At 46.5% G+C, this 20,139-nt stretch overlaps 1 protein-coding gene and 1 long non-coding RNA gene across 2 annotated transcripts; one reads left to right on the top strand and one right to left on the bottom strand.

Annotated features, from left to right (window-relative positions):
• Nucleotides 1-84: 84 nt before the first annotated feature.
• Nucleotides 85-18,711, top strand: CPNE9 (copine family member 9). Its single transcript, XM_042910446.1, has 20 exons — nucleotides 85-210; nucleotides 742-782; nucleotides 893-939; nucleotides 1,038-1,141; nucleotides 1,621-1,657; nucleotides 2,160-2,236; nucleotides 5,698-5,761; nucleotides 5,878-5,981; nucleotides 6,230-6,334; nucleotides 7,984-8,025; nucleotides 8,327-8,402; nucleotides 8,511-8,564; nucleotides 8,963-9,024; nucleotides 9,742-9,788; nucleotides 10,641-10,822; nucleotides 11,086-11,213; nucleotides 15,522-15,624; nucleotides 16,220-16,277; nucleotides 16,660-16,733; nucleotides 18,311-18,711. Exons 1-20 carry the CDS (start codon nucleotides 143-145, stop codon nucleotides 18,494-18,496), a joined length of 1,659 nt encoding a protein of 552 aa, XP_042766380.1. The 5' UTR covers nucleotides 85-142; the 3' UTR covers nucleotides 18,497-18,711.
• On the bottom strand, nucleotides 16,311-19,799 carry LOC122203524. The gene is made up of 3 exons (XR_006195225.1): nucleotides 19,730-19,799; nucleotides 16,837-16,958; nucleotides 16,311-16,739 (listed from the first exon to the last, which is right to left on the bottom strand). It is a non-coding gene; the product is annotated as an uncharacterized LOC122203524 (long non-coding RNA).
• Between the last annotated feature and the right edge of the window lie 340 nt (nucleotides 19,800-20,139).

Below are 20,139 nucleotides of genomic sequence, written 5' to 3' on the forward strand. Positions count from 1 at the left end.
CGGGAGTGCAAGCAGGGCTGGAAAGAGTGCAGCCGCCGCCGCCGCCGCGGCGGCACAGGGGCCGGCCCCGCCGCTGCCGCCGCACCTAGCCCCGGCGGCCCCTGTCTTACAGCTTCCCGCGGTTCCAGCCACTCGACCAGCCATGTCTCTCAGCGGAGCCTCTGAGCGCAGCGTCCCGGCCACCAAGATTGAAATTACCGTGTCCTGCCGGTGAGCGGCCACGCTGGGGAGGGCGTAGGCACTATCCCTGCCCCAATCGGCTGTGGGGCTCGGCGCCAACAAGAGCTAGACCCCGGGGGAAAGAAGATTTCACGGCCGGAAAATCTGATTCAGACTTAGGGGAGTCGCTGGCAGGTTCGGGGAGGGGGTTTCTTTAGACAGCTCCACCCGCAAAAGAGGGTTCAGCCTCCGGGTTCAAGGGACGGGTCACAGGGATCCAGTAGGATCTGGGCCTCAGGAGGACAAAGTTCTGGGTCTGACCCTCTTTCCTGGGCCCTTTAAGACAGTGTGGATGCATACACCACGGGTCTTGAGCAGATATTTCCGGTGCTGTCCAGGGTGCTGACAAGGGGGGGCCTCCCTTCCCCCTCACATCCCCACCCACCAGTAATGAGGGAGGGAGATGCGATTTGAGCCCCATGCCTCCCCGGGGTTCCGAACTGAGGGCAGAGTCCAACCGGGGCAGAGTCCAGGCACTGGGCTCCAATATGACCCACCCTCTTTCCGTCTCTCTTTCTCTAGGAATCTGCTGGACCTCGACACCTTCTCCAAGTCCGATCCCAGTAGGAGGCGCCAGGGACGGGAGGGGGAACTGGGGTCTGGGCGCGACTGAGGGGCGGGGAGGGGTTCAAGCCAATCTGACATCCCTCCCCACCTCCACCCTTGCCTGCAGTGGTGGTGCTTTACACGCAGAGCCGGGCGAGCCAGGAATGGCGAGAGGTGAGTCCTAGAGCCCTCTCCCAGCCAAGAGCAGCCCCCGGGGAATCACCTGCCCCCTTGCAGGAGCCATGCTGACTCTCCCTCCACCCTCTATTCAGTTCGGACGGACAGAGGTGATCGACAACACGTTAAACCCAGACTTCGTGCGCAAATTCGTCCTCGACTACTTCTTTGAGGAAAAACAAAATCTGCGCTTTGATGTGTAAGCCCTGCCCAGATTCCGGGGTTGGACCGCTCCCCAGCCTGGATCCAGGAGAAATTCTGGCAGACCCCTCCCCGGCCAGACTCCCGGCCTGGTTCCTCCACCAGGCCATTGGATCCCACTCTGAAGGCCTCTACCTTAGTTTTAGCTCAGTCCCCAGGTCTAGCTTGGTTCTGCCCTTAGGTCAAATCCATTCCCCAGATCCGGTTGGGCCCAAAGCTTTGCTCCCTAATTTAGCTCAGGCTCCATCTAGGCCCCTCCGGCCGGTGATATGACTCCACCCCCACCAGGTCCCAGTCTTGGCCTTGCCCCAGGCCTGATTCTGTGACCGTGATGCCCTAAAGGAGATCCAGACTGAATTCGGATGCAAGGTCACTCCCTCCTTCCACCCAAAATTTTAACCAGTATTCAAAACCTGACCCCTTTTTCCAGCTCTCTCCCACCAGCCCCGCCTTATGCTGGTTGCACTCTCTTCCCAGGTACAATGTTGACTCCAAAACCAACATCTCCAAAACGGTGAGCGAGCAGAGCATCCCCTGGTGGCCTGGCCAGGCACACAGGAGGCACTCAGTGTGTTAAATGACCCTCCTTAGAATTCTCCTATCCCTCAACCCCAACTCTACCCTCTTGGCCCCAAACCCACCCTCCTGGCCCTCCTTTCCTGCTCCTGCCTCATGGTGTCCCGCCTGTGCCTTTTACTCACTGTTCCTCTTCCTTCTCCGCCACCTCTCGGACATACAGAAGGTGAGGCTGAACGGGGCTGGCTGTGGGATGGGGCGGGGGTGTGGAATGGAAGGGGAAGTGTGGGATGGCATTGTGGAGAGCAGTTTAAACTGGCAGCAGGACCAAGCAGCAAAGCTGGCCTGGGGATTCCTCCTTTAAAGCACAGACAGGACAATACTTCTAGCATTCTGCCACCTTGGAACACCCTCGTCCAAGCAGCAGTATCACCAGGGCTGGGCTGGGACTCTGCAACCCCGGCCCCTCCCGGCCTTCTTGACTCCATGTCCTGGTGCAGGATTTCCTTGGACAAGCGTTCCTGGCTCTGGGAGAGGTGATCGGAGGCCAGGGCAGCCGTGTAGAGCGACCCCTCACGTGAGCTGAACCAGAAGGGGTGCTGGGGAAGGGTGGGTGCCTCCAAATTTTCCTCCCAAAGATGCTGCTGACCCAATAGCAGTGGAGGCTGGAATTCTCCCTGGTTGGGAGCTTTCAGTGGTTCCCCATCACCTCCTCCCCCACTCCCCCACCCCACCCCCACCCAGGAAAGACCAATCTCCACCCAGGGCTTTGTTCAAGTCAGTCTCAGGCAAGACATGTCTTGTTCTCAACCTCTGTCTCTCTCTCTCTCTCTCTCTCTCTCTCTCCCCCCCCTCATTCTGTCCCTCTCTCCTCACTTTTTCTAAGTCTGATTCTACCTTTCAGGTCCACTTTCAAGCTCTTTTCCTCCAGGAAGCTTCCCCTCACTAAATCAAGTCCCCTGGAATTTCCATTACATTCACTTACTAAGTATTTATTAGCATGTTTTGTATGCCACACCCTGTGCTAGGCACCAGGAACTTATCCATTCCATAAATACTACTGGGCATATACTCTATGTCAGCCACTGTTCAAGGGGCTTGGGTTGTAATAATGAACAAAACAAAGGTTCCTACCCTCAAGAAGCTTATATTATAGAAGAGGGGAAGAAACTGTATAAAATAGACATAATAAATAAGTAAATTACATATTAGAAGACCTTAAGTGCTATGGGAAAAAGGCAAAGTAGAGCAGAATTAGGAGGATCGGAAATGCTGGGTGGGTGGGACTTGCAATATTCAACAGAGTGCTTGAGTAGGCTTTATGGAGGGGTAACTTCAGAGCAATGACCAGGAGGAAGTAAGGAAGTGAGCCATGCAGATATCTGGAGGTGGAAAGCAGAGGAAGCTGCCAGTGCAAAAGCCTGATATGTTCAGAGAGCAGTAAGGAGGCCAGTGTGGCGGTAGCCAAGTGAGCAAGGAGGAAGAGGAGGTGAGATTGGAGAGTTAATAGTTTAGGGCCTTGTAGCCACTGTAAAGACTAGCTTTTATTCTGAGTTGGGAGTTAGTGGAAGGCTCTGAGGAGAGAAGCGACATGATCTGACCATGTTTCCAAAGAATGAAGCTGGTGCTGGATTGAGAATAAACCTTGGGTGGACAAAGGTAGTAGCAGGGCTCCTACTGGAAGACTATTACAGTAATCCAGGAAGGTAGCAGTGAAGGAGGGAAGTGGTCAGATTCTGGATACAACTTGAAAGGGGAGCCATCATGATTCCTGACAGATTGAATATGGATGTGAGAGGAAAAGGGGAGTCAAGGATGACACCAAGGCCTTTGGCCTGAACACCTAGAAGGATGGAGTTGCCATAAATGAGATGGTTAAAAAAGGAGACTAAGAAGGAGCATTAAGGAAGTAAGAGGAGGACCAAGAGAAGGGGGTATTATCCTGGAGGCAACGTGAAGGTGTGTATTGAGGAGAGAGTGACAAGCCATGTTAAATGCTGCTCCAGATCAGAAGTTCTGAAGGAAGAGGTGGGGGTGACAGCCTAGTTGGAGAGGTTTAAAAGAGAATGGAAGACAGGAATGAGAGTCAAGGAATCTTTTAAGAGGTTTTGCTGCAAAGAGAAGAGAAAAGGAGGAGTGGTTAGCAAAGGAAGTGAGGTCAGAATAGGTTTGCATTTTTTAACATGAGAAAAATTATACTACATTTGTATGTTAATGGGAAGGATCCAATAGAAACTGAAAAATAGACATAATTTAAAAAGGAGAGAATTACTGGAATGCTGTCCATGCACCGGCAAGAGTGTGTGGAATGTAGCACACAGTGGAGGGATAAATAGGCACATGGATAGTCATTTATAGCAACAGTTGCGTGGGTGAAGATACTGGAGGCAAGGTAGGTGTGGTGGGAGGTCCGTGGACATTCTCATCTGGTTGCTTTAGTCTTGTCAGTGAAGTGGGAAACAAGGTCATGGGCTGAGTGAGGATGGGGGAGGAGGAGGCTTTCCAGGTTTGAGGAGAGAAGAGGAGTGAAACTGCCATCTAGCAGAACTGGAGAGTGAAGTATGATTAAGGACCCTCTTGAGGTTTGTGGTCATGCTTTAAAATGAGACCAGTTAGGGACACCTGGCTGGCTCAATAGAGCACGTGACCCTTGATCTCAGGGTCATGAGTTCAAACCCCATGTTGGGTGGAGAGATTACTTAAAATAAATAAATAAATAAAATGTAAAAGAAGAAATGAGATCAGTTAGCAAGATTTGTGTTTTCCTCTGGCCACATTTAGTTGCACGGGTGCAGTATGGCTTAGGCAGAGAATTGTATTTAACTAGGGCTGTGGTTCTGCCAAATAAGTATATTGAAGTGACAGAAGAGCAATGGATAAGGGGTAGAATGCAGGGGAGTGATTATTATAATCACTGACTGGAATTCACATTGGGTCAAGGGGATGAGGGAAAACATTAAGGAGGCAAAGAACAGAGAGAAAGCTGAGGATCAGAGACTTGGTCCTGGATGTGTAGGTAAAGAGTCCCTGTATTCCTCACACTCTGTCTTTTTAAAGCACAAAGAGTCAAAGATCGAAAGAGCCAAACAAATGGTTCAACATTCATGTTAAAAACGATGAAAATCACATAGCAAGTTGGAGTCAGGACTTACACCCAGGACACTCCTGACCTAGATTTCTCTCTGCCATACTTTGGATCCCTTTGGGGAATTAGGGTTCACAGGCCCATATCAGCAAGGCCCCTGATCACTTGGATACCCAAGGCAAATCGGGGATGGGTGTGTCCTGGTATGTGCCCAGGACGCATGGAAGGATCCCTTCTTGGGTCAGGAGAGGATAAGGCTGCCCTTGTCTTTTTTATTTCACTCTTCACATTTATTTCACTCTTCAGAAATCACACCATCTTTGATCTAACAGAACAGCCCTTTGCCCAGGTCTGGATAGAAATTCCTCTCCCTCATTCAGGACTGCTACATCACACTCTACTTGCCTGTCAGCTTTGACATTCCACTGGCAGCTCTCTGAGGGCAGAGTCTACCAGAACTGGAGAGTACCATCCGGCCAATTCATACCTAGCACAGTGCCTGGCATATGGTAGATACCAAGGTCTGCTTTGAGAAGTATCACCACCTTCAATATCAATAAAGCCTCCCAATTGCTTGTCCTTCCATGTACTCATTCAGATCTTTTCATAGCCCTGAGAGGTGGGAATTATTCCCATTTCATAGCAGAGGGAACTAGGACCAAAAAAGGGGAAATAACCTACTCAGGATTCCAAATCCTATGTCTTTCCTAAGCTACCATTATAACATGTCCACCTAGGCCACAGCAGCCCCTTCCTTACAGACTTTAGACCCTCTTCCCAATCAAAGGCAGGGCCTTCCCCACCAGGAAAAACCCAGGACAGAAGGGGATACATTTAGGGGACTGTCAGTAAATTGCATATTGAATCCCTGGCCCACTCACTCCCAGATTGGTTTCCCCAATCTTCATTGCCTACTCTCCCTCCCCTCACAAAGAGGACTTTTCTGCTTCCAGGGGTGTACCAGGCAAGAAGTGTGGGACCATATTGCTGACTGCAGAGGAGCTTAGCAATTGTCGGGTCAGTAAGGGCCATATGCTAGACCCACAAGGCTCCCTTCTCTCCCAAACCCCCTTTAGTGGACTGTTTGAAGCTATGAACAATTTGGATGTCAACAAGCCAAACTTCATCCCTAGGACATTGCCACCATGCAGCTGTGTGCAAACAAGCTGGACAAGAAGGATTTCTTTGGGAAATCAGATCCCTTCCTTGTGTTCTATAGGAGCAATGAGGATGGCACGTGAGTCAATGCTTTCTCCAGTGGCACCTACCCCTCCCCAGCTGTGGCCATGGGCCCATTATGGCTCTTAGGCTAGATGTGGGGCATCTTAGATTCCACTGGGTCCTGAGCCCAGAATTCACTCAAGGCAGAGGACAAAATGTGTTTAACAAGTGGGGAAATCCCAGGGATCTCCAAGAGTATGAGGACCTATCTCTGGGCTCAGTCCTACCCCCAATGCAGGCTCCAGTCCTCTTGCTCCTCTCCAGGTTCACCATCTGCCACAAGACGGAGGTTGTGAAAAACACACTGAATCCTGTGTGGCAACCCTTCAGCATCCCTGTGCGGGCACTGTGCAATGGAGACTATGACAGGTCTGCTTCAGCGTAAGCTAAGGATTAAGGGAACAAGGGTATGAGAATGGGGTTCCTGGCCCCAGAATGATGGCAGAAGTAACAATAGTTTTGGAGGATCCTGTTTGGCAAGACAGAGTTTGGGGCATGGAGATAGGTAAATGGGGAAGCAAATGGATGGCCACATAGATGGACAGGAGGATGGATGGGTGGATGGGTAGATGAAAGGACAAATGAACAAATGAAAAACCAGATACATGGATGGATGGTTGGATGGATGGGTAAACTGGTGAATGGATGGATGGGTATATGGATGGGTGTATAAGAGGCTTGGTGTGTCAGTATAGTGGGAGATGAATGAGTGGATAACAGATAAATGGATAAGTGGAATGATGGGCAGATCAGTGGATGGACAGATGATGGATGGATTAAGAATGAATGAGTAGATGGATGGGATATGAGAGATTGTTACATGACTAGAGAGGCAGAGGGATGATTGAAAAAGCAGGAGAACAAACAGTGAAAGGTGGATTGATGAATGGATGGTAGATGGATGGAAGGATCATTGGATGAATTGTCTGATTAATAAGTAGGTGGATAGGCTGACCATATGAGCTAATAAATGGACAGTATGAAGACAAGTAAGTGGGTGGGTGGAAGGATGGATGGGTACATAAATGTATGGCTATATAGATGAATGGATGATCAGATGGACAGACATCAGATGGTTGGGTGTTTAGTTAGATATATGAATGGACAGACAGATGGATGCTTGCATACATCAGTAAGTCAGTGAAAGCCTGGATGTATAGTTATATGGGTAGATAAAGATAGGTGTTAATAGGTAATTAGATTGGCAAATGAATGGGTAAGTGGATGTCTAGATGGATAGATAGATGGTTGTCTGTACTGTAACAGATATATGGACACACAGGAGGACTCAGGCATAGTAGTTAGGAACAAAGTGTTTGGAACCAAGATGTTTGAGGGTTTTTTTGTTTTTTTGTTTTTTTTGTTTTAAGATGTTTGAGTTTTAAGTTTCAGCTTAATCACTTACTAGTTATGGTCCTTAGTCGAGTTTTTGTCTTTTGTACCTCTTATCTAAAAATAAGAATAATAGTACTTTATAGGATGGTTGTTAAATTAAATGAGACAATCAATGAAAGTACTGATAACAATGCCTAGAATATAGTAACACTCAACAAATAGTAAAGAAGAGTAACACCAAGGGTGCCTGGGTGGCTCAGTCAGTTAAGCATCCAACCTCGGCTCAGGTCATGATCTCATAGCTCATGAGTGCAGGCCCCATGTCGGGCTCTCTGCTGTCATCACAAAGCCAGCTTTTTGGATCCTCTGTCTCCCTCTCTCTCTGCCCCTCTCCCACTAGTGCTCTCTTTCTCTCTCTCTCTCTCTCTCAAAACTAATCAACATTAAAAAAACAGAAATAGCAGTACAAATAGCAGTAAAAGAAACAGTGGCAGTGGCAGTAGATAGCTGGGTATGTGCATGGGCTGATGAATGAATAAATAGGATGGATGGACTAATGGGAGGATAGCTGAAGGAAAAACAGATGGGCATATTGGAGGATGATTTGTTTATGGTTAAGTAAGTGGGGGTGCATCTAGGATTTATTGTACACACCTAACCTATATTTATCTCCTGCATTTCAGAACAGTGAAGATTGATGTGTATGACTGGGACCGGGATGGAAGGTAGAACTGCCCCACATAGTACTGTCTTCTCCTGTAGTTAATTCAAAGACCTTCCTATAATACATAGTACATTCACCAGGAACCCAAAGTGGCCTTGTGAGACGTGAGTGGTAATAATAGATGCCAAGACCTTGAGTACACCTCTTCCCTCTTTCCCCTTAACTTGGCCTCTCTTATGGCCCCAACCCCAGTGCCCTGCAGCTCAAGTAGAGAGAGGGGATATTGGGAACAAAAGACTACTTTCAGGGCTGGCTCCAAGCCAACAGTAGCCGTTGCTCACCCACCCCTGGCCTCCCTGCAGCCATGACTTCATTGGTGAGTTCACCACCAGCTACCGGGAGCTGAGCAAGGCCCAGAACCAGTTCACAGTGTATGAGGTGAGAACTCCAGCCTTGTCCAGGTTTCCCAGTCCCTCCATCCCAGTGTTCTCAGTCTACAGCTCTCTTTCTCTATTTCCCACCATCACTGTTATCTTTTTCACTCAGGTACTTAACCCTCGGAAGAAATGTAAGAAGAAGAAATATGTCAACTCAGGAACTGTGAGTGCTCCCTAAAGCTCTAGCCCTCCCTAGATCCTTCTGCTTCCATTCCCACAGACAAATGTTGGGGGTACAGGAGGGCTGTTGGCACAGATTACTTGAATATAGTAATGTTGGGCACAAGATAGCACCACTTAAGCTTATCTTTTGGTTTCTCACTTGAGAAAAATTGTTTGAACTTTACTGTTGCAGAATTTTTTTTTAAACTTAAGTTGTATTTCCCAATTTAATACATTTTTGTAAATCCAAATCTATTTCTGACAGCTTCCTCTTTTTTGCCATTTTAGAAATTGGACAGGGTGGGGGGTGTGGGGCAGAAGGTGGAATCATGTGCCTCTCTGCCTTCTGCTACCCAACTGCCCACTCCAAAGTGGCAGGGCTGCCTCTCTGTCCCACAGGTGACGCTGCTCTCCTTCTCTGTGGACTCTGAATTCACTTTTGTTGATTACATCAAGGGAGGGTGAGTCACAGGCCAAGTTCTGTTCAGCATTGAGTTACTCCCAATTCTAAGCCTCAGTTTTTTAATATATGAATGTTTAGGGTCCATGGAAATAAACTTTTAAACACTTGGCAAACTATAAAGTGCTCTGCAAAATGCATAGTGTTGCCCATCTTAGTTCTCTTCATGGAGCTGCCTTTCATGCCTAGCTTCCAGTGCCCCCTGAGAAGATGCCAGACCAGTGGTCTTCGAAGATGACCCCAGTAACCTGACTGGGATCCAGATAAAAATCGTAGCCAGGCAAGAAGGAGAGGCCAAGAGAGAGGGAAAACCCAAACAGACCAAAGAGGACATTCCACTTGGTTCAGTAGTGGTAGGCAGACCTGGGTAAAGTGCTTTGCTTCTCTGAACCTCACTTTTCTCCTATGCAAAATGGAGATATTAATTACTACTTCAAGGCTATAGTAAGGGTTAAGTTAAATTACATAAATTACATAAACTTATCACACAGTAGGCATTTAATTCTACTACCCAGAATGTGCTCCATGGGCCAGCAGCATCTGCATCACCTGGGAGTTTGTTAGAAATGTAGAATTTCAGGCTCCACCCAGACCATCCAGATCAGAATCTGCATTTTAGCACTATCCTCAGGCTATTCATATGCACACTAGTGTTTGAGAAATCCTGGCATAATAAGTATTAATCCCTCACTTCTCAATCCATCTACTTCCCCGACAGGACACAGCTGAACTTCACAGTTGCCATTGACTTCACAGCTTCTAATGGTGAGGCATGGATGGGAGAATGGGGTGTGGAGGAATTCTAAGGAAGTCATTAGGGATTGGCCTGGATTCTCACCTGGAGATAAAAGTTCACCTACCTAGGAAGCCCAGGCTTGAGGCAAAGCCCAACCAGGTTGGGACAGGAGTTTTGGGGGGAGATTATTCAGTGTAATGGCAGGGAGGGCAGAGGGTACAGGAAAATAAGTGGGTAAATGAATCAAAAACGTTGAAAGAAGAGATACCTCAAAAGTGGATGAGTACATTAATGGATGGGAGATAATAGGGGTGTAAGGAGAAATGAAGAGATAAATGGCTGAGTAATGACTGGGTGGGCAAACAGATGAACAAACCAAGTAGGTAGATGGGTTACGGAGTGAGTACAATAGGTTGGACAAGTGGATGCATGAATGGGTACACGGGTGGACAAATGGACAGATGTTTACATTGGAGAAATAACAGGTAAGTAGATAGGGCAATGAATGAGTGCACAGGTGGATGAATCCATATGAAGACAGAATGAATGGAATGAATAGGAATGAATGGATGGGTGATATTTGGGTGTATATTGAATAAGAGAATGGAAAGGCAGGTAGAAGAGATGGATTGGTAGATTGAAAGATGGATTTATATCTGGTGGATCGGAGAATGGATGTGTGGATAAGTGGATAAAGTGATGGATAGATAGAGGGGTTGGTAGGTGGACAGATGGATAAACGAACATATGGATGATTTGGGCATAATAACGAGGGAGTACAAGGGGTGGGTGAATGGATAGGTGGTTGTATATATACACAGACAGGTGAATACATAAGTGATCAAGGTGACCATGAGGCTGGGGGTCCTTTGTCCCTACAGGGAATCCTCTGCAGCCCACCTCCCTGCACTACATGAGTCCCTACCAACTCAGCGCCTACGCCATGGCCCTCAAGGCAGTGGGAGAAATCATCCAGGACTATGACAGTGACAAGCTCTTCCCAGCCTATGGCTTTGGAGCCAAGCTGCCTCCAGAAGGACGGATCTCCCACCAGTTCCCCCTGGTATAGTATAGACCAGAGCCTAAACTCCATGCCCTGGCCTCTGGCCCACTCATGTTGGTGATTTTCTTCTCTTCATATTTCTTCTAAGGATCAAGTACCGCAGAGGACCAGGAAACCATGAGAGGGTGGCAGAGAAGGGAGGGGAGCAGGGTTGGAGTTTGGAGGGGAGCATGAGAGTAATCGGAAAAAGGAGTGAGCTGGGATCAGAGTACTCCTGGGTTTACCCTGCATGGCTCAGCCCAACAAGGCATCTTCCCTGACAGAACAACAATGATGAGGACCCCAACTGTGCAGGCATCGAGGGCGTGCTGGAGAGCTACTTCCAGAGCCTGCGCACAGTGCAGCTCTATGGGCCCACCTACTTTGCTCCTGTCATCAACCAGGTAGCCAGGTAAGGGAATTGGGTGGGTTTGGGGGGAATGAGGGGACCCAAATAGGGGACTGACTTCCCAAGGATAGTCAAGACCACTCTTGGCTTAACCTGGGCTTTGGGGAAAGGATACAAGTTTCACTGTTGGCCAGGCTCTAGTATAAAGAGGTAAATGCTAGGGCTCCCGGGTGGCTCAGTCAGTTAAGCATCCAACTATCGATTTTGGCTCAGGTCGTGATCTCATGGGTTCATGAGATTGAGCCCCCCATCGGGCTCTGCACTAACATCCCAGAGCCTGCTTGGGATTCTCTCTCTCTTCCTTTCTCTCTGCTCCTCCCCCACACGCATGCGCGTGTGCTCTCTCTCTCAAAATAAATAAATTAACATTTAAAAATATATAAAATAAAGAGGTAAATGCCTTATTCTGCGGTAAAGAGGATGCACAGACAGTGTCAACAAATTACCCCAACTCCATTCTCTGGGAACAACAACTCAGCCCTCAAGTTTGGGGAAAAGAGAGATGGTCCTATAGCACAATGGTTAAGACACAAGCTTTGGCATCAGACCTGGGAGTGATCCTGGCTCCACCACTCACTAACCATGTGACCTTAAGCAGCTTAGCCTAAGTCCCCATTTTCTCCCTGTAAATGGCCACAATAATGGCTAACAATAACACCTTCTTGATAGGAATATTGGGAGGTTAAAATTAGATAACAAAGTAAGAATTATGAGCACAGTGTCTGGCCCATAGTAAGTGCTCAATAAATGGTAGATTAAAAAATGGGAAAGTAACTTCTAAAAATAAAAGAGTAACTCCAAATTTTCAGAATAAAAACAAAACCCTGAGATCACAATCACTTTTTAAAATGTAAATAAAATAAAATGACAGAACTAAAACCAAACATATACCATTAAACATAAATTGGGGGGCCACCTGGGTGGCTCAGACAGTTAAGCGTCTGACTCTTGGTTTCGGCTCAGGTCATGATTTCATGGTTTGTGAGACTGAGCCCCGCTTTGGGCTCTGTGGTGACAGCATGGAGCCTGCTTGGAATTCTCTCTCTCTCTCTTCTCTCTCTCCCGCTCCCTCCACTCGCACACACTCTCTCTCTCTCAAACATTTTTTTAAAAATTGGGTAAGTTCACCTCTTAAAAGAAAAAGACTCTCTGAATGGCTAAAAAATAAGTAAACTCTATGATATGCTGAATAGAGGAGACCCAGCTAAAACAAAGTACCTCAGAAAGCTTGAAAGTAAAAAGATTAACCAAAAAAAAAAAAAAAAAAGAGAGAGAGAGAGAATACAAATGGAAGGATTTCAGGGATATTTATGTCTATACACTTCCCATTTCCCTAATAAAGATTGTTTATGTGATTCATAGTGAGGATAATAGTTTCTTTTAATTATGAAAGCAACATAGCATTGCTATAGAAAATTTCAAGGATGGAGAAATGAAATAAGAAATCATCCAAAATACTTCCCATGGGAATGTGGATGTATATGTAGTTCTTGACAGGATTTTCCTTATGAATCCATAAATGCAGTCAAATTATATGTTGGGGAACCTGACTGGCTCAGTCAGAAGAGCATGCAACTCTTGTTCAGGGCCATGAGTTTGAGTCTCAGGCTGGGTGTAGAGATTACTAAAAAAATAAATAAACTTTAAAAAATTACATGTAATATTTCACTACTGATTTTTTTTCACTGAATATTGGAGCCTCAGCATATTTTTTGTTGTTATTAAACAGATTTTTTAAATATTATCTTAGTTCACTAATTCATTCATTCATTCAATAAACATTCAATAAAGAGTCAATGTAGCATGAATGTGGGCTGTGAAGCCAAACTAGCTAATTTGGTGCACCTGCTCTACCACTCACTAGCTGTATGACTTTGAGCAAGACCCTGAACCTCTCTATGCCTATTTGCTCCATTGTAAAATGAGAATAATAATAGTAATATCATGGTAGGGGGGCACCTGAGTGGCTCAGTCAGTTGAGCATCCAACTCTTGATTTTGGTTCAGTTCATGATCCCAGGGTTGTGGGACAGAGCCCTGTGTCAGGCTCTGCATGGAACCTGCTTAAGATTCTCTCTCTCCCTCTGCCCCTCTCTCCCACTCATGCTCTCTCTCTCTAAAATAAAATAAAACACTTAAAAAATTGAAATATCATAGGATTGTTGTGAGGGCTAACTAAACTAATATACGTCAAGCGCTTAGTGCCTGCCACATAACTGCTATAAGTGTAAGCTATTACTATTATTGTCATTATTACTATTAAAAGGACATTTGCTGTATTCTCAGTTCTCTGCTGGTACACTGGAGACTCACAGATGAATCAGATCTAGTCTCTGCCCTTAGGAGCTCCCACCCTGGTGCAGGAGACAGAAATATAAATAAATCATTACTTTCCATAGGCCAGAGCTTCCCAGACTTTTCCAGCAAGTTGCCTGTTGACAAAGGCAAGCAATTGCTTCCCCCAGGGGAATCTTAGGGGCACAGCTGAAAGCAACCTGGCTGAAAATGTCTTTGAAGACAACATGTTTATCTTAATTCATGCAAATTTTACATTCTCTTCTTGTGTCCATGTTTGCTTTAATTTGGATGGGGGGAGGTGGGGTTTTTTAGTGTTTATTTATTTATTTTGAGAGAGCAAGAGGGAAAGCATGCCTACGAGTAGGGGAGGGACTGGAGAGAGAGGGAGAGAGAATCCCAAGCAGGCTCTGAGCGCTGTCAGCATGGAGCCTGATGTGGGGCTCCATCTCACAAACTATGAGATCATGACCTGAGCTGGAATCAAGAGTCAGACACTTAACCAACTGAACCACCCAGGCACCTCCAAAAAAAGGTGTTATAAGTATACTTACAGTCATCTAGCTTTATGCACCAGATCATACAGTAGAATGGATGTTCTAGGTATCCTGTAGCCTTGGGTTCTCCCTACACATGCTGGTACCCTCATGGGTGTGAAAACCCATGTGGAAGGGCTGACAGCCCATCTTGGTTGACAGTATCCAAGAAGGCAGAGGGAGAGGAGGGTATAACCTAGTCTGAGAGATCTACTTTTGGAGAGGACTGCTCAGCTTGGCAAGTTGGAGTTTTTATAAGAGAATACAGAGTAGGCCTGGCAGGAGGAACCACATGTGAAAAGCCCAGAGTCATAAAGGGGCAAGATCAGGAAACAATGAACAGTGTATTTATGACCAGAATATACAGTGTATATGGAGGAGCATCCAAAAAACAGGCCTGGAATGGAGAGTGAAGGAATCAAGAGCTCAGGGCTTTAGGTTTAGTTGGGTTCTTTTATTGAGCATTTGAGATGTAGCTTGGGTAAAAAAGGAACCTAAAATTTAATTCTTTTTAACTTAATTAAATTTCAATGGCCACATGTGGCTAGGGGCTACCTTATTGGATAGTGTAATTCGGTCCTTTCCAACCCACACAGAACCTTTGTGCTCTCCAAAGGTCTCATTCTTCTTATATGTAAAATAAGTGGACTGGACTAAATGACGTCTGAAGTCCTTTTCACATAGAAAAATCTTGGATTCAAAGATTGATGGTGAGAGAAGGAAAAGAAGCTTGGAGCAGTTTTTAGACTGGCTAAGGACCCAGAAGCATAGGCAATGGGAGGTGGCCAGCAGAGGGGAGAAGGAAGAAAGAAGAAATGAGTGAGAAAGGGAAGAAAGGCAGCCTTCAGCCTTTGGTCTTGCCCTAAAATCTTTCTATGAGCTGTCAAAGCCCTGTGTAGTCTGGCCCCTGCCCCATCTCAGCCACAAGGTCCACTCTGCTTTCCTCACTTTCTGGGCTCCAGACAGGGTGGGCTTCCTTTAGTCCCATCACAGGGCCCTTGTCTATGCTGTTCCCTCTGCCTGGAATGATCCCCCTCCTTCACTTAACCTCTCCTTCACCCTCAAACATTGTTTCCTTAAAGAAACTTTCACTGACCTCCTGGACCATGTCAGGATCCCCTACTAGATACTGTCATAGCAATGTCCCTTTCCATCACAGTACTTATCACAAGTGTAATTTTACACCTATTTCTGTGACTCTGGGATTAATGCCCTCCCTTGAGAGGGCTGGGATGAATTTGTTTTTTCTCATTGTGTACCTCTGGTGCCTATCATAACACAGTACCTACCATAATAAGTTCTCCATAAATGTTACTAGAGGGATGTCAGGCAGGCATCCAGGTCTTGAGAAGGAGCATGGGCTTTAGAAACCCCAGTCCTTACCCACTGCTTACACACTGGCTGTGGAAATTTTAGGGGTAGGGAATTCTCTTGGCCTCTTTGGACTTTCAGCTGGATTCTGATCTTGGACTCTCAACCAGGGCTGCAGCCAAGATCTCTGATGGTTCCCAGTACTACGTTCTGCTCATCATCACTGACGGGGTCATCTCTGACATGACGCAGACCAAGGAGGCCATTGTCAGTGTGAGTTTAAGGAGGAGGGCTTGCCAGGGAGGGTCACTGTTAATAACTGTGAAGGAGTTGAGATTTTATCCTACTTGCAAGCTAACAAATTAGTCTACCAGTTTCATGGATGCTGGCAGAAGACACAAGACTCCTGGATCAGAGACAAAGGACTTTGTTATTCTCAGTGATAGCAGTAGCTCAATTATCAGCATTTGCTCTGAATCTAGGTCCCAATTCCCACAAGATCATATTAAGAGGGCCAAATGACAGCTGCACCCACAATGGAAGACATTCTACGATAGAAACCCTGAGTTTAGGGTATCTGAATCTTTCATAATGGGCAGTAAGCATATCTGCCCTTTGTTCCAGTGTGAGATACTTTATTATAAATTGAATAGTACACAAATCTGCCCTTTGCTCCAAAGGAAGACATTATATCTTTCAAGGCTATTTGATATGCAGACATCCTTGAAAAGATAATCTTGAACAAAGGAAATCACTGCCTCTGCTTGCAAGATGTGCAGAAACATGATACATGCACAGAGAATTGTCCCCAACAGTCACCTCCATCATTATGACTGTTCACCCCAACCATTCAACTCTTCCCTCACAGGCCTCCTCACTGCCCATGTCTATCATTATTGTTGGTGTGGGACCAGCCATGTTTGAAGGTGAGTAGGACGGAAGGGTGTCCATGAGTGAGACCAAGAACTGGGGAAAATAGGGGAGGATCTGGGCACCCAGGCCCGCCTCACAAAAAAAGATAAGATGGATGCTTGTGTTAGACCTTGACCAAGTGACAGACCTTCTCTGTACATATTTCCTTATTATAACTGAGGCTGTTGATACGAATATTTCCCTCCTGGGGTTCCTGGGAGGATAGAATGCATGGGAAGGCATAATAACAATTCCATAACAATGCCTAATATTTGTTAGGACTTTAATACAACCATTAAATATTCTCATGATGACTCCAAAGTGAGCTAACAGGGAAGGGGGTAGTATGGGTTGGTGTGGGAAAGGGCAATCAGCTGAGAGGTGTCTTCTCTGTAGCAATGGAAGAGCTGGATGGTGATGACGTGCGCGTGTCCTCTAGGGGACGCTATGCAGAGCGGGACATCGTTCAGGTAGACCTGACCGGGGAGAGGAAGTCATGGAGCCAAAAGGCACAGTGAGAAGGAGAGGCTAAGCTGGCAGCCACTCTCCCTTACTGCTTTCTTATTCACCTACCTTTCTTCCCGTTACGCTTTCAGCCTTCCTGCCTTCATTGAACATATTCTTTTTGAGGAATAGGCAGGTTGCTATAGCCATTGTGGATCCATAGTATAGGATATCCCCAAAGCCCATGCCCTCTAGTGGAGGTAACCAATAATAATCACAACAGTTAAATATCTCATTAGACTATGATAAGTGCTCCAGAGGAACAGCAAATGCCACTATGAGAGCTTATAACAGGGACTGACTTAGTAGGATAGTCAGGAAAGGCTTCTATAAGGAAATGACATTTGAGCTGAAACCTAAAGGAGGGTAGAGGAGCAGCACATGCAAAGGCCCTGAGGCTCAGCAGAATTAGCCCAAACATGGAAAACACAGGAGGCCAGGGTGGCAGGATCCCAGTAAGTGTGAAGAAGAGGGAGCCAAGGCCTTGCTGGTCATGGTGATGATTTGGAGTTTTGTTCTAAAAAATTGGAAAGTTCTTGGAGGATTTGACATAGGGGACTGAAATGGTCAGACTTGCATTAAGGGGATCTCTGTTGCATGGAGGGTTGACTGCAGCGGGTACTGTTAGTAAGGAAGTCTCTGAAGTAGCAGAGGGGAGGATAGGGATCTGGACAGGAATGGAAGCAGTGAGGATGGAGACAAGAAGCAGGTTCAAAAGATTAAGAAAATTTTACAAGAGTTTATGCTTTGATTAAATGGTGATGGGGAGTGAGGAGGGCTTCAAGGATGACTCTGTTTTCTAGCTTGAGCAACTAAGTCAGTGATAGTCTCATTGATTGGGAAGGGGAAACCTGGAGGAGGAAAAGATTTGGCAGAAAGGGCCAGAATTCAGTTGTGAACACTTAGGGTTTGAGGTATCTAAGACAAGTGAATGGATATAATAATATGGGCAATTAAATACATGGCTCTGGACCTTAACAAAGAGGCCAGGGATGGATGTATAAATTTGGGAGTCAGAGAACAGTTTTGAAAGTCATGGAAGTGTATGAAATCACCCCGGAAGAGAACTGAGAGACGTGACCAGGTTTAGAGATCAGGTAGACCTAGAGGAATGGGGTTGGGGAAAGGAGCATCCAGAAAGGAACAAGAAAATCCAGAAGAGTGTGGTATGCCAAGAGTGGAATGTGTTTAGGAAGATTATGGTCAAATGTAATGAAAAGCTAAAGAGAAGTCAAGCAAGATGAGGACTGACAATTATTGCCCACTGGACTGATTTGGGAACAGAGGGACTATTACATTAGCAAAAGCAGTGTCAGTACTGCATGAAGCTAAACTGGATCAGGCTGATGGTAAATAGAAGGTGAGAAAAAAAGGAGGTGGGGAGAAAGTAAATGTGGAAAGCTGTCCAAAATAGAGGGAAAGAGCTAATGTGATATTTGGAAAGAGATGTTAGGGGTCAAGGAGGAAACCCCCTTACTGCTTCCCTTCCCACTCCTCTCTTCCCTGGCCATTACCCACACCTGACTGTCTGTGCCTGTCCCAGTTCGTCCCCTTCCGAGACTATGTTGACCGGTCCGGAAACCAGGTGCTGAGTATGGCCCGACTAGCCAAGGACGTGCTGGCTGAAATCCCAGAGCAGCTGCTGTCCTATATGCGCACCAGGGATATCCAGCCTCGCCTTCCACCTCCTGCCAACTCCAGCCCAACCCCAGCTCCAGAACAGCCCTGAGGAGCCCACTTATTCAATAACTAGCAGTCTGCCTGCCTGCCCACCCACTGCTTTTGCTGAAAGCCAGAGGCACTTGGAGCCCTGGACCTCAGTGAGTCTAGCTTGGGGGATCAGTGCTGGCTGGTTGAGCCCTCTGCCCCCTCACCCACAGAAGGGCCTGGCATTGTCACCACCTCCCTGCCTTCATGCCAATAATAAAGCTGATCTTTACTCCACCTTTGTCTCGTGGTTCTTGGGGAAGGAGACTAGGGGACCCAGGTCCTGGGGCCACACCAAAAGAAGTGAGCAAAAATAGCTTCAGTTCATCCCTCACCTGCTCTCACTCTCTCTCTCTCTCTCAAAAATAACACATTTTAAAAAATGAGTGAAACTTTGTATGTGTGCATGTTTTTTTGAGGAGAGGCCCATAGCTTTTGTCAGGTTTTCAGTGGGGTTCCTGACCTCAAAAAGGGTCAGCTTTACAATGACTCTAACTCTGCTTTGATCAATTTATTCTGAATCTTTTAATAAGGATAATAAAAACAGCTAATATTTTGAGAATTCACTACATATCTAGGTGATTTACAAGCATATTCTTATTGAATCCTCACAACAATCCTGTGAGGTAAGCACTATACTTTATCTCCATTTTACACATCAGGAAATGGAGACTCAGAGAGGTTCACTTATTGAAGAGAACTCATCAGTTCGACTCCAGATCCCAAGATCTTCACCAGCAAACATCTTCCTGGAGTGTCAATTGTATTAGGATATTTTTCAAAAAACATCGTACATGAAAACACATACATTATACTGAGTTGAATGCAAGGTTTGCATTAAGATAAAACAGAAACTTCCATTTGTTTTGGGCTTTGCCCCCAAACCCTGGAAGACCCTTTCGATGCTGTTCTTTGGATGGCAAAACTGAAGAGCAAGTACTGCTTAACAAGTGGACTCCTCCCAGCGCCCAAGTTCCCCAAAGTCCCCAAGAACTGACAATAGTTTTCGATCTCCCTTTTATAAATAAGGAATTTAAAGTAGGAAGAACTTAACAACATGTCTAAGTTCATACGGCTACTAAGTGGCCCAGTCATATTAAAACCAGCTGTCTGTTTTGACGGTCTTCCAACCCCCCACCCATAGCCATGATGCATTTTCTACCAACCCTAAGGGGTTCCCAGTTTACCATACACAAGCCCTTTCACATCCCACCAGCCTTCTACACCTCCCCAGATTCGGCCCCTGCCTTCATACCCACACTTTCCCTTCAGTCCTGCTCCTTTGCCTTTCCCAAGCTCCTTCCCTTTCCTTTGGCCACGCCCGGTAACCCTAACCTGGCCCCGCCCCTTCCCTCTAGCCCCGCCCCTTTACCTTTTCCAAGCCCCGCCCTTTTACTTCAGTCTCGCGTCGTTTTTTCCTAGTTCTGTCCTTTCTCCCCAGCCCAACACATTCCAGGTCCATATAAAGCCCCGCCCTTTCTTTCCTGAGGCCCACTCTTCTGTTTAGCCCCACCCTTTCACCGTTGTTCAGCCCCTATTCTCCTTACTGAGGACCGCTTTACAGATGTCCCCGCCCACTCCCCGCAAACTCCGCCCCTTGGACTGGTTTATTCTCTTCCAGACCCGCCCCACCTCTACCCATAACTCCGAGTCCTTCCTTAGGCT

This window comes from Panthera leo, chromosome A2 (assembly GCF_018350215.1).
Source record: "Panthera leo isolate Ple1 chromosome A2, P.leo_Ple1_pat1.1, whole genome shotgun sequence".
Classification (NCBI taxonomy): Eukaryota; Metazoa; Chordata; class Mammalia; order Carnivora; family Felidae; genus Panthera; species Panthera leo.

Excerpts from the sequence above, each read along its gene's own strand:
- CPNE9 (XM_042910446.1), top strand. The coding sequence starts at position 143 with ATGTCTCTCAGCGGAGCCTCTGAGCGCAGCGTCCCGGCCACCAAGATT. Across the intron at positions 1,658-2,159 it reads AAACCAACATCTCCAAAACG|GATTTCCTTGGACAAGCGTT; the intron begins GTGAGCGAGCAG and ends GTCCTGGTGCAG. Across the intron at positions 5,762-5,877 it reads AGGAGCTTAGCAATTGTCGG|GACATTGCCACCATGCAGCT; the intron begins GTCAGTAAGGGC and ends CTTCATCCCTAG.